We start from the raw sequence: 15,995 nt of genomic DNA on the forward strand, positions 1-15,995 counted from the left end.
AGGAAGTTCACCAACATTTATATTCCAATAGTTTCATCAAATATGATTTCATCTTGGTATGATTATTTTGTTTCATGTTAATTGTAGTTATAATAGATGGTTAGATGGATATATGGATGGATAGATAGATAGATAGATAGATAGATAGATAGATAGATAGATAGATAGATAGATAGATAGATAGATAGATAGATAGATAGATAGATAGATAGATGGATAGATAGATAGATAGATAGATAGATGGATAGATAGATAGATAGATAGATACTTTAAGGGGGAATTATTGTGTCAGTAGCAGCAGCTTACATAGAAGACACACACAAAAAAAACACAAAAATATCATGAATGCGAAATACTCAATATATACATAATAAAACAGCAGAGTGTATAAATTTAGTAAATTAAAATACATAGAAATAATGCAAGTATGTGCAGTGTAATTATCTACCCAATACCTTCCGTGTTGCCAGTGTTTCTAAAGTAAAGAGGTGACAATGAAACATCAAAGTATGATTTACATTTTGCACTACCTTTTCATTTGCACGTGCCTTCGTTTTCTACCAAGAAAGAAGTATTTTCTATCCGAGCGGTTTCATCTAGAACCCACCCCGGGTTCCTCGTGAGGCTCCTAAAGGCCCATGTGGGTTATTTTAGAGAGGTGTTCACCATCTCAGACGCCAGGTTATTGCTTGAAAGCTGAGCTGATGTCTTCTCTATAAGCCCCTCCCCTTTCTACTGACTCACATGACCCCATCCACACAGTGCTCCACGAGCCTGCCCTTCACCTCTGTGTTTAGTTAGCATATTGAGGATGGAGGAGCGGTGGCTCTGAAATCACACTGATATTTACAATCTCATATATCTCCCACTGCTGCCGGCAGCAGCGGAGCCTCCTCTGCTGAATAATTCAGACGGATGCTCCGGCGTGGCCGTGCCGGTCCATCTCACTTTCTCCTGTATCTCTCAGTAATACATTTCATCGGTTTCTTCCCCTCCCCCCTCCCACGGTGCCCTTGTCCCCTCTCCCTATGTAATTCCCCCTCATCCTGTCAATCATCATTAGTGTTGGGAGGCGAACAATGAACTGAGGTTTCTGGTTGGAAAGCCCTGTGTATGGAAAACAGCACAGGCTGATTACAGCTCCCAACACGAGATGATGGATCAACATGGAACCAGTAGCCCCACATTGGAATTTAATGTTTAAGTCACATAAATAACCATTTGCCACCAGGTTCAATTCATGGGAAAGCAAGTCATTTATCATATTCAAATGATTGTGTTGCATCAAAATTGAAAAAAAGACAAAGACATGGATAACCAGGGCGGGGTTAACTGACCTTCGACCTCTGCTCTCATTCTGTATTCAAACATGACCCGCTGAGCTCCAATCATGTCTCACCGAACCTCCTTGAAACGCTGACCCTTTGACGAGCGATCCCTCCACCAAAAGGGGGCATCGCACCCTTTTCAGTCTCATTAAAAGGGAGAAGCGGTGGAAGGCTGAGTAAGCTTGTTCTGGTTGAGAGATTTGGCCTCGCTCAGTGCTTGAAGATCAAAGATTGAGCTGAATATCAATGTGACCATCAATGGCTGTCAGCGGATACATATGCAAAGAGATACCGGAGATCTGAACTATTCTGAACCCAGGAGTTGTACTGCGATCGCTCCTGTCCAAAAGGCCAAGGTACTTCTGAGGTTTATCTAGCTGTGCAATGTTTACTGAGCTGGGAAAATATATGATATTCCTAGTAGAGATATTCTGATGAAGATGTTCTGCCCCTGGGCCTGGCCAATAATTCAGAATTATTGTTCTGACTTTAAGGGATTTGGACAGGATTTTTTGAAAGACTCTCTTCATCTCAAGAGAATAAATAGAAGTTCATTTGCAGTTTTCACGACAACAGCACTTTAAAGGCTTTTGACATTTGGAAAAGTTTCATGCTGCTTTTTGCTGGCTGGAACTCTGTGTACGAGTGTTATCATCACAGACTACAGATGTACCCAAAGCTTTGTGAAAGGGAGGAAACTGGGTTCCAGGTAAAAATATTACAAATAAAATATTAAAAGGTATTCTGAATATAGCATTTATCAAAACAGATTCTTAGGTAGGGTAGTTCACCCACACTTTAAAAACATCTGAAACACTGGAGGAGGACTCTGATGAGACGATCTTTGTAGTTCAAAATGTGTACATATGATCTCGTACTTAAGCTAATGTAAGCTAATGTGTCCTGAGCTGCATTATTGATTGGTTTGTCGCTACTTTTGCTGATGCCTGAGTTGGCGTTTCCATTTTAAAAACCCGTCCAAGAACCCAAATGGACTCGATATTTAAAATAATCTGAGGATCAGTGTTTGAGTAGCGCTTCTGATAGTAGCGGCCATCTCCATCCCTGCTATGTTTGAGTTGTTGGTATATCTCTAAAGTGTGTTCTCGTTGGAAGCTTTCCTAAAAGGGTTCCTAAAAGCCACGAGTACATCCAAAGAGAATCCTTTGCTGTGAAACCTTAACTTCTATTAAAATGTCTGTCTGGCTTCCTGTACCGAGCTCAGACAGACCAGCCTCGGGTTCTTCTTCTCTCTCCCATCCTACGGTGGAAAAAGCTCAGGCTGTTATGACATTCTTCCAGTGCCCTTTAAACAAGAGTATACCAATCAAAATACCCACAGCTAGTCTTTCTGTGGGCAGAGTATTAAAACCTGAAACTCGATCGGCGAGCGGACACCGAGGTCAAAGCCACCAAGACACGAGCCTCGACCTCTGTTCTCTTCATTTAGAACAAACCTAATTTCAGACCGCTGCCGTCCACCCATAAGGGGTCCGAGTGGTCGATCAGAGTGCAGACTCACCACATATTCGAAGACCAGAGTCAGGGTTTCCTTGGTGTGGATGATGTCATGGAGGAGCACGATGTTGGAATGCTTCAGGCCTTTCAGAAGAGACGCTGCGGAGACGGAACAAACAGAAGGTTCATGTGAGGCCCGTATCATATCGAGATACCAGAGGAACCGCTGTGATCGGTATCCTTCATTAGCCGCATCATTAGAATGCAACGCGGCCCCTCCGTAAGCCTCGCTACATAGTTAGAGGGGATTAAGAAAAGATCCAGACAGAGGAAGATAACACAGGGTGGATTACAGCGGTGCGTTCTCACACTCGTTTGTCAACACATTTATGATGCAACGGACGTTGTTAATGAGTGGAGCGGTGAGATGCTGCGTTGGGGAGATGGTTACTTCACCGGCAAAGCTTACAGGGTCTTACTGGGGAGGCTGGGTGTGATCAGCACATTCTGGCTCAGATCTATAAAGACTTTCATATGTGATTTGCTTCATCTGAGTTGAAGATTAAGAACAGGATTTGGCAAAAAAAATAGGAAGAGATATACAAAAGCAAAGGTTTACAGAATTTGCGAGGGTCAGATTTGCGTGAGAAAACCTTGACGTAGTTAAAAAACCTTGACTTGAGAGTTGAAAGGCTTGAATTTTTATCACCGGGCCTACGCACTGAACGGATTTGGCCTCACTCAAGTAAAACACTATTGAAAGAGCTTTGAAAGGAAAATGTACAAATGCAGTTTTAATGGTCAGCTTTCAGATGATGACCTGTGACTTGAGTATTCACAGTTTCTTACAAAGGCCGTCCTGTTGGAACACCAAACCCGGAGAGAAGTGGGAGCTGTAGTCGCTTGCTATTAAACCAAAACCTCGATCCTTGGCCTTGTGACAACTTGGATTTGACTTTACTCATTTCCATTCGTGTGGCAGAGACGTTTCATAGAAGTTCACTCAAATCAGTAATTCTCAAAGAGTGTCGTGTCATCTTTGAAGAATGATGAAGCGCAGAGGAAACTCGAACAGAAAGAAAACATCGACATAAACTTGTGGCTGCTAGCGTTAGCGCCATGTTGCTAGCTCTGCTAGCTAACTCTGACAGCTAATCCGCGATTCACCATCTACTTCATAACCAAAAATAATTTTCTTTCGGTGGCCTTTCTAAGATGAGCGTCAGTGAAGCTGTTCTGCTGTCCAATCAGAAGTTTTGATGACAATGAAACCCGCTGGAAAAGTAGTCTGTTGCCACTTGAAGCAAAGCTCTCTGCGGTAATTACAGAATTTGAAGGCAAACAAACAGCAGAATTTGTCCTTAAACCCAAGTAAAGGTACTACAGGGAACAGTTTCATTATAACAGAATGAAATAAACTTAATAGGGGCAGCTTTTATTCAGAGGCAGGGATGGGATTTTCACACAGTTGCCAAAGTGATTAACTTAACAAACACAAAGTTATTTTCCAAGGGCACATTGACACAGATCCTCTGAGAGCCGGCGAGTGATGGGGCCTCATGAATGCATTCATCCTGTATGATTACCTAAAGGTTGTTTCAAAAAAAATAATCAGATACAGCGGTAAGCAGGAGGTTAGCGCTACAGTATGAGACCTCAAAGATCCTGTCACCCGTTTGAAGATCCAACCCCCTCCCTCGCACTCATACACCCAGCACATCTCTAGTAATGGGCAAGAGTGTGTGCAGTTTTAATAAGCACAGAGACACACACACTTACAGGCCTCTCCTGTACTCTGGCTCTACTACTTTATTCAGCAGCAGTCTGTAATGCTGCTCACATGCCAACGCTCCGAGCTTCCTGCTCAGTAATTGCTGAATTAGTTCAATTTCAAAGCGGATTTCTGATCCGCTCACAGGGAGTTTGGACTGTGTGTGTGTGTGTGTGTGTGTGTGTGTGTGTGAGTGTGTGAGGAGGCTGGGATGGCTCTCTCACTTCATCAGGCATGGATCATACATAGATCAAACAGACACAATCGTTTTCTCATCTAAATTCAAATGGCAGTCATGCGTGTGGAGGCGAGTGTGTTTCTTCTCAAAGTCCAGCAGCCGCCAGTAAAGTGAAGCTTTAGATGCTTCACATACACGACTGACAGGACACACCGAGCTGCTGTCACATATAAAAACGGACACCTGGTGCAGTAAGTCATCACATGTCAGACATGTGGACACGACACAGAGGTTCTGTAGAAGTGTGGTCCACCAAAGGCAGGTCAGTTGTTTCTAGTATTCTTATGCTTTTGAGGAATAAGCCATTGTGGTTTTATCACAGGTGTGTTTATTGCAGAAAAAAAGTACTGTCTGCTATTGAGTTTGTAATCTATTGTTAAAATGTATGAGTGGAAAGAAATCGGGAAAATTGTTTCAACCGATACAACTCAATTTCTTTCTTTTTTTGCGGTATTATTATTAATTCCCCAAAACTAGATGGTCCAAAAACAACCAATATGACCACACGCAAAAGAAATAAAGTCTGTGGTGTCAGGCGAGTCCTTCATGGCCACACAGACGCGACGAGGAGCTCAGAATTAGACTTTTTTTCTTTTACAGGATCTGAATATTTTGCTTCGATACAATAATTGACGACGTAAGAAGTCGATGTCGTCAGAGCGACGTCCCACGCTGGTTCGTGAGCTACGATCTTTAAACTTGGCATTTTGGCCATTGCCATTTTGCCTTGTGGCCGACGCCATCTTGGTTTTTCGTCCAATGGCATTTATTTTTTTTGCCTCTCGTCATCTTGGATTTTGTCCGTTGCCATTTTAATTTATTTTTATGAACTGAAAACACAACGTGAAAGTGTTTGCAAGTTCAAGACATTTACTCATTGTCTTCACGTTTCAGACCAAGAGGTTCAAAGCAGTTTATTTGCACTTTTAAAGTAAGTTGCAAAGTAACTGCAGTCTGCTCCTTTTCTTCCAGGACATTTCATCCTGAACCTCTTACCTTCTCGTATGGCCGTGAAGGGCGTCCCTTCCTCCTCTTGCAGACGAATCACCTTCAGAGCCACCAGTTTCCCATTCACCCTGGCAACGACACAGAGGACGAGAACGTATGGTAATCCTGTCTCCTCGTCGGCTTTTTCTTTTGCGACACGAAAAAAGAATCTATTTAAAAACAGCGAAGCCGGAGAACAGCGAAGATTGTTAAGTCAATGAAATGTAATTTAGCAGCAGTGGAGTGAGACCCGGGTACAAGGCCACAGGATTACAACTGAATGAAGCTCACCAATCAAAACTGTTGTAGTGAAATAACATCATTACTGAGAAGATTACAGTCCGTGGAGTTTCACACATTTACTGAGTGTGGACTTTTCATTTTCTCGAATTGAATTAGCAGAACCTGGGAGGAAAAGCACCAAACCATAAAAAATAAAAGCCAACTACTGAATCGATGAACAAAAACATCCGTCCCATAGTGAATGGAATGAAAGGAAACGACGCTGCATGTGCGGGATTTGCAGACAGGAGACAAATTATTTACATAAAAACCACACAGTGTAACTGTTATTGCTGTTATATTTAATGAATTCACTCAGCTGCAGCACTGCTCCCGGATAATCAAATGTAATATGCACTGCCTGCACGAGTTATGAACTATAAAGAAGAGAAGGCGTGAATGGACTTACTTGCTCTTTCCTTTGTAAACTGTAGCATATGAACCCTCTCCCAGTTTCTCCAGCTTCTCGTAGGAATCAGCCTTTCCAAACTTGGGGCTTGTCGGCTAAAGAGGAGAAAATGAAAGAAAGAAAGAAAGAAGGTTGTAAGAAAGAATGAATTCCGTAACCCAGAAAAGAAAACTCTCGGAGGATTTTACACAAGACCTTACAAGTCTTCGAGATATATTACAATGTGGAAGCTCCCCGCTGCATCATCTGGGAGCTGTAATGTCAGTGAGGAAGAGGAGGAGGAGGAGGAGGAGAGAGTCTTCATGTGAGAACTCTGAAGACTACTTTTCCATTAGTCGTCAGTTTGGAACTTTTCGACACGTTTCTTTCAGAGAGAAGCGGCTCCAGCTCGGAGGGAAAGAGTTGCTATGAAAAGGAGGAAGTAGCACAACTCTAAAACTTCCAACTTAGCGGAAGCTTCACGTGACGGCACTGATGCGGTATGTATTCTTCATGAGCAGGATATTAGGGTGCTCTCACACATAACCAGTGTGGATCTGCTGGGCATTATATTGGTATTATGTCAAAATTGTGATATGAGACTGGAAATGGTCTTAGAATTTGGATATTCTGATATGGAATAATAAGTGTTGTCTTTTCTTGGTTTGAAGGCTGCATTTAAGGGTAAGAATTGTCTGGAAACACTAGGATATTCTAGATGTTCTTTTGTTTGCCATTACCCAATTAGTTCCATGTATTTTTGGACCGTGCAGCACGCTGTCACTGGTTCCAGTGAGCGGTGCTCTGAAAATAAACTTTTGTTTGCTAACGAACCATGCCGATGATCATTTCTCAAAAATCTTATAGTGTAAATATTTTGTGGAAACACCGATAGTTAACCCAACAATATCTTGGAAATATCGATATCACGGTATTTGATGAGGAATCTTGTGATGTTGTATTTTCTCCATACGGCCCAGCTGCTGTGAAAGCTGCCAGTGAACTTTGATGCGTCCAAGCGACGGCAGCGAGAGGTGAGAGAAGTTCTCCAGCCGCCTCCAGACTCCAGCGCTGCTACTTTGATCCTTTACTTGAGGAACTAAAACAAGTGAAAGTCCTCCAACTTAGACATTGTCTTAACTCAAGCATATTTTATATGTATCTGACATTTGAGTTCTCTGACTGGAGTTTTGAGGCTCGACTCTGAACCTCGTCGATCAGGATGTGACAATCTTTTTTCTCTCTCCATGTTCTTCATACTGAGCTCTCGGTGCAAAATGTCCTCTTGTGTCTGATTGTTCTTTTCCCTGCAGGCAGCGGGACATCGCAGCAGATCGCTTGTGTCGGTAACTTTGCGTTGACTTGTGTCATGTTTTCTGTGAGAGTGTGTGTGAGCGCAGTAACGACCCAAATGATTTTGCTTTGCAGTCAAATAGCTGCATCAGTCATCAAGATATCACTCACACACACACACACACACACACACACACACGGGCACACACACGCATGCGCACGCACACAGAAATAAGGCAGGCACACACACACACACGCACGCACGCAGAAATAAGGCAAACACACACGGAAATAAGACAAACAAACACACACACACAAACACAGAAATGAGGCAAACACACACACAAACAGAAATAAGGCAAACACACACACACACAAACAGAAATAAGGCAAACACTTGATAATCATCACATCTTTGCAGACAACAGAGAAGTTCCTCTAATAATCTAATAACTCTAATAATAACTCTAACTAGAAAATTTCGCAAGAAATTTTGAAAGTGTGGCTACTACTGCCGTAAGACCTCGCAATATATAGCTTTTGTTTATGACGCCCGTCTCTCCTCCAAAGCACTTGAGTTGGTTTGTGTGTTAAACTGATTGGCTGACATGAAGCACCTGTGTGCTGCCGTCGTCATGGTGACCAAGTGAGCGCCAGCAGACTGATTAGAGGCAGACTGGACTGTGGACTTAAGGAAATAAACTACTGATCGTCCTGAACACACGCAAACGTATATGAAATATCATATGACCTTATTAATGATCAGTGTTGACAACTACACAATATAAAACACACGTAAACGTCTTTGTGTGTGTCTGTGTGTGTGTGTGTGTGTATGTGTCTGTTTGTGTGTGTGTGTTTGTGTGTCTGTTTGTGTGTGTGTGTGTTTGTGTATATGTTTGTGTATGTGTTTGTTTGTTTGTGTGTGTGTCTGTGTGTGTGAGACAAACAGACAGAGAGACAGAAGTCATCTGTGTTGTGTGTGCGTGTGTAAGTGTCTGCGTGTCTGTTAAACTGCCCTAACGAGAACACCTGTGGGTCGCTAGATCAAAGGTTGCCATGGTGATGACTTCAAAGGGACTTCCTTACGCTGAGCTTAATAGACCTAAATACTGTGGAACTCCTTTCAAACTATTTTAAAAAAATGGTACTTTAAAAGCCACTATTGCTTCGATATCGCATATTGAGCGTTAGGAAGACCTGATGAACAGATACTGTGACTGGCGAGTCTGTACGATAAAACATGTGTCTGTACGGGCGATTTACAAATCAGGTACGAGCTTCAGGGGAGACGTGGTTTTGGAGGGAGATTTAACATGGCGGCGGATGGCAGAGCGAGGTGGACTTTCTCTCACATTCAGTCCGATTTCAAGACGTCTGAGTCCGTTGGATTCCTAGCGACCGCAGTTTATGACAGAAGACAAGATTTCCAACGTTTCTATCCAACAATGGTGTATGAAGAGTGAACATTGTGGGAGTAAAGACAAAATACGTTTTATTTTTTTAACAGTTTCTGTCGCTTCTTCTCACTCTGTTAATTGGCGCGCCACCCTCTACGAACGTTTCGTGAAATTTTTTTTATGTTTTTTGCATTTTTCGGGAAAACGTACGGGCGAATCTCTTAGAAAAGTCATACCTCACGATTCCCGCGCAAACCGCACGTTTCGATGTAATTTTTGCGCATGTGCTGGCAACGCTCTGGGAGGAGTAGTGGTTTGACTATAAGAAGAATAATAATAACTAGAAAATTTCGCAAGAAATTTTGAAAGTGTGGCTACTACTGCCGTAAGACGTCGCAATATATAGCTTTTGTTTCTGACGCCCGTCTCTCCTCCAAAGCACTTGAGTTGGTTTGTGTGTTAAACTGATTGGCTGATATGAAGCACCTGTGTGCTGCCGTCGTCATGGTGACCAAGTGAGCGCCAGCAGACTGATTAGAGGCAGACTGGACTGTGGACTTAAGGAAATAAACTACTGAACGTCCTGAACACACGCAAACGTATATGAAATATCATATGACCTTATTAATGATCAGTGTTGACAACTACACAATATAAAACACACGTAAACGTCTTTGTGTGTGTCTGTGTGTGTGTGTATGTGTCTGTTTGTGTGTGTGTGTTTGTGTGTCTGTTTGTGTGTGTGTGTGTGTTTGTTTGTTTGTGTATGTGTTTGTTTGTTTGTGTGTGTGTCTGTGTGTCTGTGTGTGTGAGACAAACAGACAGAGAGACAGAAGTCATCTGTGTTGTGTGTGCGTGTGTAAGTGTCTGTGTGTCTGTTAAACTGCCCTAACGAGAACACCTGTGGGTCGTTAGATCAAAGGTTGCCATGGTGATGACTTCAAAGGGACTTCCTTACGCTGAGCTTAATAGACCTAAATACTGTGGAACTCCTTTCAAACTATTTAAAAAAAATGGTACTTTAAAAGCCACTATTGCTTCGATATCGCATATTGAGCGTTAGGAAGACCTGATGAACAGATACTGTGACTGGTGAGTCTGTACGATAAAACATGTGTCTGTACGGGCGATTTACAAATCAGGTACGAGCTTCAGGGGAGACGTGGCTTTGGAGGGAGATTTAACATGGCGGCGGATGGCAGAGCGAGGTGGACTTGCTCTCACATTCAGTCCGATTTCAAGACGTCTGAGTCCGTTGGATTCCTATCGACCGCAGTTTATGACAGAAGACAAGATTTCCAACGTTTCTATCCAACAATGGTGTATGAAGAGTGAACATTGTGGGAGTAAAGACAAAATACGTTTTATTTTTTTAACAGTTTCTGTCGCTTCTTCTCACTCTGTTAATTGGCGCGCCACCCTCTACGAACGTTTCGTGAAATTTTTTTTATGTTTTTTGCATTTTTCGGGAAAACGTACGGGCGAATCTCTTAGAAAAGTCATACCTCACGATTCCCGCGCAAACCGCACGTTTCGATGTAATTTTTGCGCATGTGCTGGCAACGCTCTGGGAGGAGTAGTGGTTTGACTATAAGAAGAATAATAATAATAATAAGCCCGCAGGAGAACATGAAGTGTGCTTCCAGCATGGGGTCTCTGACCCCATGCGGCTGAAGCCACACTTAACTAGAAAATTTCGCAAGAAATTTTGAAAGTGTGGCTACTACTGCCGTAAGACGTCGCAATATATAGCTTTTGTTTCTGACGCCCGTCTCTCCTCCAAAGCACTTGAGTTGGTTTGTGTGTTAAACTGATTGGCTGATATGAAGCACCTGTGTGCTGCCGTCGTCATGGTGACCAAGTTAGCGCCAGCAGACTGATTAGAGGCAGACTGGACTGTGGACTTAAGGAAATAAACTACTGAACGTCCTGAACACACACAAACGTATATGAAATATCATATGACCTTATTAATGATCACAGTGTTGACAACTACACAATATAAAACACACGTAAATGTCTTTGTGTGTGTGTGTTTGTGTGTGTGTGTTTGTGTGTCTGTGTGTGTTTGTGTATGTGTTTGTTTGTTTGTGTGTGTGTCTGTGTGTCTGTGTGTGTGAGACAAACAGACAGAGAGACAGAAGTCATCTGTGTTGTGTGTGCGTGTGTAAGTGTCTGCGTGTCTGTTAAACTGCCCTAACGAGAACACCTGTGGGTCGTTAGATCAAAGGTTGCCATGGTGATGACTTCAAAGGGACTTCCTTACGCTGAGCTTAATAGACCTAAATACTGTGGAACTCCTTTCAAACTATTTAAAAAAAATGGTACTTTAAAAGCCACTATTGCTTCGATATCGCATATTGAGCGTTAGGAAGACCTGATGAACAGATACTGTGACTGGCGAGTCTGTACGATAAAACATGTGTCTGTACGGGCGATTTACAAATCAGGTACGAGCTTCAGGGGAGACGTGGTTTTGGAGGGAGATTTAACATGGCGGCGGATGGCAGAGCGAGGTGGACTTGCTCTCACATTCAGTCCGATTTCAAGACGTCTGAGTCCGTTGGATTCCTATCGACCGCAGTTTATGACAGAAGACAATATTTCCAACGTTTCTATCCAACAATGGTGTATGAAGAGTGAACATTGTGGGAGTAAAGACAAAATAAGTTTTATTTTTTTAACAGTTTCTGTCGCTTCTTCTCACTCTGTTAATTGGTGCGCCACCCTCTACGAACGTTTCGTGAAATTTTTTTTATGTTTTTTGCATTTTTCGGGAAAACGTACGGGCGAATCTCTTAGAAAAGTCATACCTCACGATTCCCGCGCAAACCGCACGTTTCGATGTAATTTTTGCGCATGTGCTGGCAACGCTCTGGGAGGAGTAGTGGTTTGACTATAAGAAGAATAATAATAATAATAACTAGAAATTGCATTTCCTGTGGAAAATGCGTTGGAATGCAAAAAGCTGAAGCATAAAGCTGAAATATTTGAAAGAAATTGCTGAATGTAGCTGAAAATAGTGAAATATAGTTGAATAAAGCTTAAGTGTCTGTTAAACTGCCCTCATTCCAAGGGTTGCCATGGTGATGAATTCAAACATCGGCAGTTACAATTAAAACAGGTGAATCTATATGAAAATAGAGGAATATATATGAACATGTAAAGAAAACTACCTGATGAAAAGTGTTGAAGCCCAAAAGCATTAAACTGAACTGTTGAAAATCCTTCTTGTTTAAATGTATAATTGGAAAAGTTGAAAGGAAAACTGCATCGTCTAATTACTGAACATAGTGAAATTTTGTTGAATAAAGCTTAAAAAAGCTTTAAAAAAGCTGAATATATTTGAAAATAACAAAACAACTGAATATATATGAAAATAGTGGAATATATATGAACATGTAAAGAAAACTACCTGATGAAAAGTGTTGAAGCCCAAAAGCATTAAACTGAACTGTTGAAAATCCTTGTTGTTTAAATGTATAATTGGAAAAGTTGAAAGGAAAACTGCATCATCTAAATACTGAACATAGTGAAATATTGTTGAATAAAGCTTAAAAAAGCTGAATATATTTGAAAATAACAAAACAGCTGAATAGATATGAAAATAGTGGAATATATATATGAACAGATAGAGAAAGGGAGGGAGGGAGACAGAGAGAGAAGTCCTGTGTGTGTGTGCGTGTGTAAGTGTCTGTGTGTCTGTTGAACTGCCCTCATGTCAGAGGTTGCCATGGTGATGAATTCAAATATCGGCAGTTACAATTACTAACTGCCGATGATTATATGGAGTCAATGCTGGGAAACACCTATCCAAAAATCACCCAAAAAACATACTTAAAAAGCCCCAATTGCTTAGATATCGCATATGAAGCGTTAGGAAGACCTGATGAACAGATACTGTGACTGGTGAGTCTGTACGATAAAACATGTGTCTGTACGGGCGATTTACAAATCAGGTACGAGCTTCAGGGGAGACGTGGCTTTGGAGGGAGATTTAACATTGAAGCGGATGGCAGAGCGAGGTGGACTTGCTCTCACATTCAGTCCGATTACGAGACGTCTGAATGTGTTGGATTCCTATCGACCGCAGTTTATGACAGAAGACAAGATTTCCAACGTTTTGAGCTATAAATTATGCCCAAAGAGTACACGGTACGGAGTTTACGGCAAATTTAGAAAAAAAAAATCTTCAAGATCTGACGTGGGTCTGCCCTCTAACATGACATCACGTGCTCTGAGCTCCGCAACACACACTCATGCAAAAGAGAGAAAAGGCGGCAAAAAAACATAAAACTAAAACGCTGACAATTATGACAGTATAAAATATATCAATAAGTGGAGATATACGGTAATAGCTGAAAGTTTTGGCAACATTTTAAACTTGGAATGGTGTCTCTAGCTGAAAGCATGGCAGAGCCTTAGGCTTTTGGAGTTGAAGAAGTTTAAGCGGATTTTAAAACGTTTTTCCATTGGAAACCATTCATTTTTATTTTCATAAAAAGTTTAATAATTTAAATATTTGAAAAAATATGAAAAATGTAAAAGCGTAGAATAATAGCTGAACGTTTTGTCAACATTTGAAATTTGAAATTGTGTCTCTAGCTGAACGTATGAAGAACCTGTAAACGTTTGAAGTTGAAGATGATTTGAAGATTTCCCCATTGGGTCCCATTTTAAAAAAAATCATAAAAAGTTTAATAATTAAAAAATTTGAAAAGTCTGAAATTTGAAAAGGAAGTTGCACACGTGTGCTTAAGAAGCTGAATATTTGAATAATTGAACTTTTTTCTGTAGCTGAAAATATGAAGGAGTTGAAGAAGTCCAAAATACGTACGGAAGAAATAGAAGAATAATAATAATAAGTTTTTTAAAGATTCGAAGAACAATAGTTGGAATGCTCGAAGCATTCCAACTAATAAGCCCGCAGGAGAACATGAAGTGTGCTTCCAGCATGGGGTCTATGACCCCATGCGGCTGAAGCCACACTTAATAACTAGAAAATTTCGCAAGAAATTTTGAAAGTGTGGCTACTACTGCCGTAAGACCTCGCAATATATAGCTTTTGTTTATGACGCCCGTCTCTCCTCCAAAGCACTTGAGTTGGTTTGTGTGTTAAACTGATTGGCTGACATGAAGCACCTGTGTGCTGCCGTCGTCATGGTGACCAAGTGAGCGCCAGCAGACTGATTAGAGGCAGACTGGACTGTGGACTTAAGGAAATAAACTACTGAACGTCCTGAACACACACAAACGTATATGAAATATCATATGACCTTATTAATGATCAGTGTTGACAACTACACAATATAAAACACACGTAAACGTCTTTGTGTGTGTCTGTGTGTGTGTGTGTGTGTATGTGTCTGTTTGTGTGTGTGTGTTTGTGTGTCTGTTTGTGTGTGTGTGTGTGTTTGTGTATATGTTTGTGTATGTGTTTGTTTGTTTGTGTGTGTGTCTGTGTGTGTGAGACAAACAGACAGAGAGACAGAAGTCATCTGTGTTGTGTGTGCGTGTGTAAGTGTCTGCGTGTCTGTTAAACTGCCCTAACGAGAACACCTGTGGGTCGCTAGATCAAAGGTTGCCATGGTGATGACTTCAAAGGGACTTCCTTACGCTGAGCTTAATAGACCTAAATACTGTGGAACTCCTTTCAAACTATTTTAAAAAAATGGTACTTTAAAAGCCACTATTGCTTCGATATCGCATATTGAGCGTTAGGAAGACCTGATGAACAGATACTGTGACTGGCGAGTCTGTACGATAAAACATGTGTCTGTACGGGCGATTTACAAATCAGGTACGAGCTTCAGGGGAGACGTGGTTTTGGAGGGAGATTTAACATGGCGGTGGATGGCAGAGCGAGGTGGACTTTCTCTCACATTCAGTCCGATTTCAAGACGTCTGAGTCCGTTGGATTCCTATCGACCGCAGTTTATGACAGAAGACAAGATTTCCAACGTTTCTATCCAACAATGGTGTATGAAGAGTGAACATTGTGGGAGTAAAGACAAAATACGTTTTATTTTTTTAACAGTTTCTGTCGCTTCTTCTCACTCTGTTAATTGGCGCGCCACCCTCTACGAACGTTTCGTGAAATTTTTTTTATGTTTTTTGCATTTTTCGGGAAAACGTACGGGCGAATCTCTTAGAAAAGTCATACCTCACGATTCCCGCGCAAACCGCACGTTTCGATGTAATTTTTGCGCATGTGCTGGCAACGCTCTGGGAGGAGTAGTGGTTTGACTATAAGAAGAATAATAATAATAACTAGAAAATTTCGCAAGAAATTTTGAAAGTGTGGCTACTACTGCCGTAAGACGTCGCAATATATAGCTTTTGTTTCTGACGCCCGTCTCTCCTCCAAAGCACTTGAGTTGGTTTGTGTGTTAAACTGATTGGCTGATATGAAGCACCTGTGTGCTGCCGTCGTCATGGTGACCAAGTTAGCGCCAGCAGACTGATTAGAGGCAGACTGGACTGTGGACTTAAGGAAATAAACTACTGAACGTCCTGAACACACACAAACGTATATGAAATATCATATGACCGTATTAATGATCACAGTGTTGACAACTACACAATATAAAACACACGTAAACGTCTTTGTGTGTGTGTGTTTGTGTGTGTGTGTTTGTGTGTCTGTGTGTGTTTGTGTATGTGTTTGTTTGTTTGTGTGTGTGTATGTGTGTCTGTGTGTCTGTGTGTGTGAGACAAACAGACAGAGAGACAGAAGTCATCTGTGTTGTGTGTGCGTGTGTAAGTGTCTGCGTGTCTGTTAAACTGCCCTAACGAGAACACCTGTGGGTCGTTAGATCAAAGGTTGCCATGGTGATGACTTCAAAGGGAC

At 41.6% G+C, this 15,995-nt stretch overlaps 1 protein-coding gene across 4 annotated transcripts in view; it reads right to left on the minus strand.

The window, feature by feature from the left end:
- The window catches only part of cdk14 (cyclin dependent kinase 14), a 177,239-nt gene that overhangs the window by 106,283 nt on the left and 54,961 nt on the right, over nt 1–15,995 (minus strand). For all 4 annotated transcript variants that reach the window (XM_068569451.1, XM_068569452.1, XM_068569453.1 and 1 more), the window contains 3 exons: nt 6,474–6,568; nt 5,792–5,871; nt 2,851–2,945 (listed from right to left, as the gene is read on the minus strand). In XM_068569451.1, the coding sequence (XP_068425552.1) occupies nt 2,851–2,945; nt 5,792–5,871; nt 6,474–6,568 (270 nt within the window). The remainder of the gene's footprint in view (nt 1–2,850; nt 2,946–5,791; nt 5,872–6,473; nt 6,569–15,995) is intronic.

The sequence above is a fragment of the Clinocottus analis genome, unplaced genomic scaffold, assembly GCF_023055335.1.
Source record: "Clinocottus analis isolate CAN_PGR_092001 unplaced genomic scaffold, fCliAna1.0.p SCAF_9, whole genome shotgun sequence".
In the NCBI taxonomy this organism is placed as follows: Eukaryota; Metazoa; Chordata; class Actinopteri; order Perciformes; family Cottidae; genus Clinocottus; species Clinocottus analis.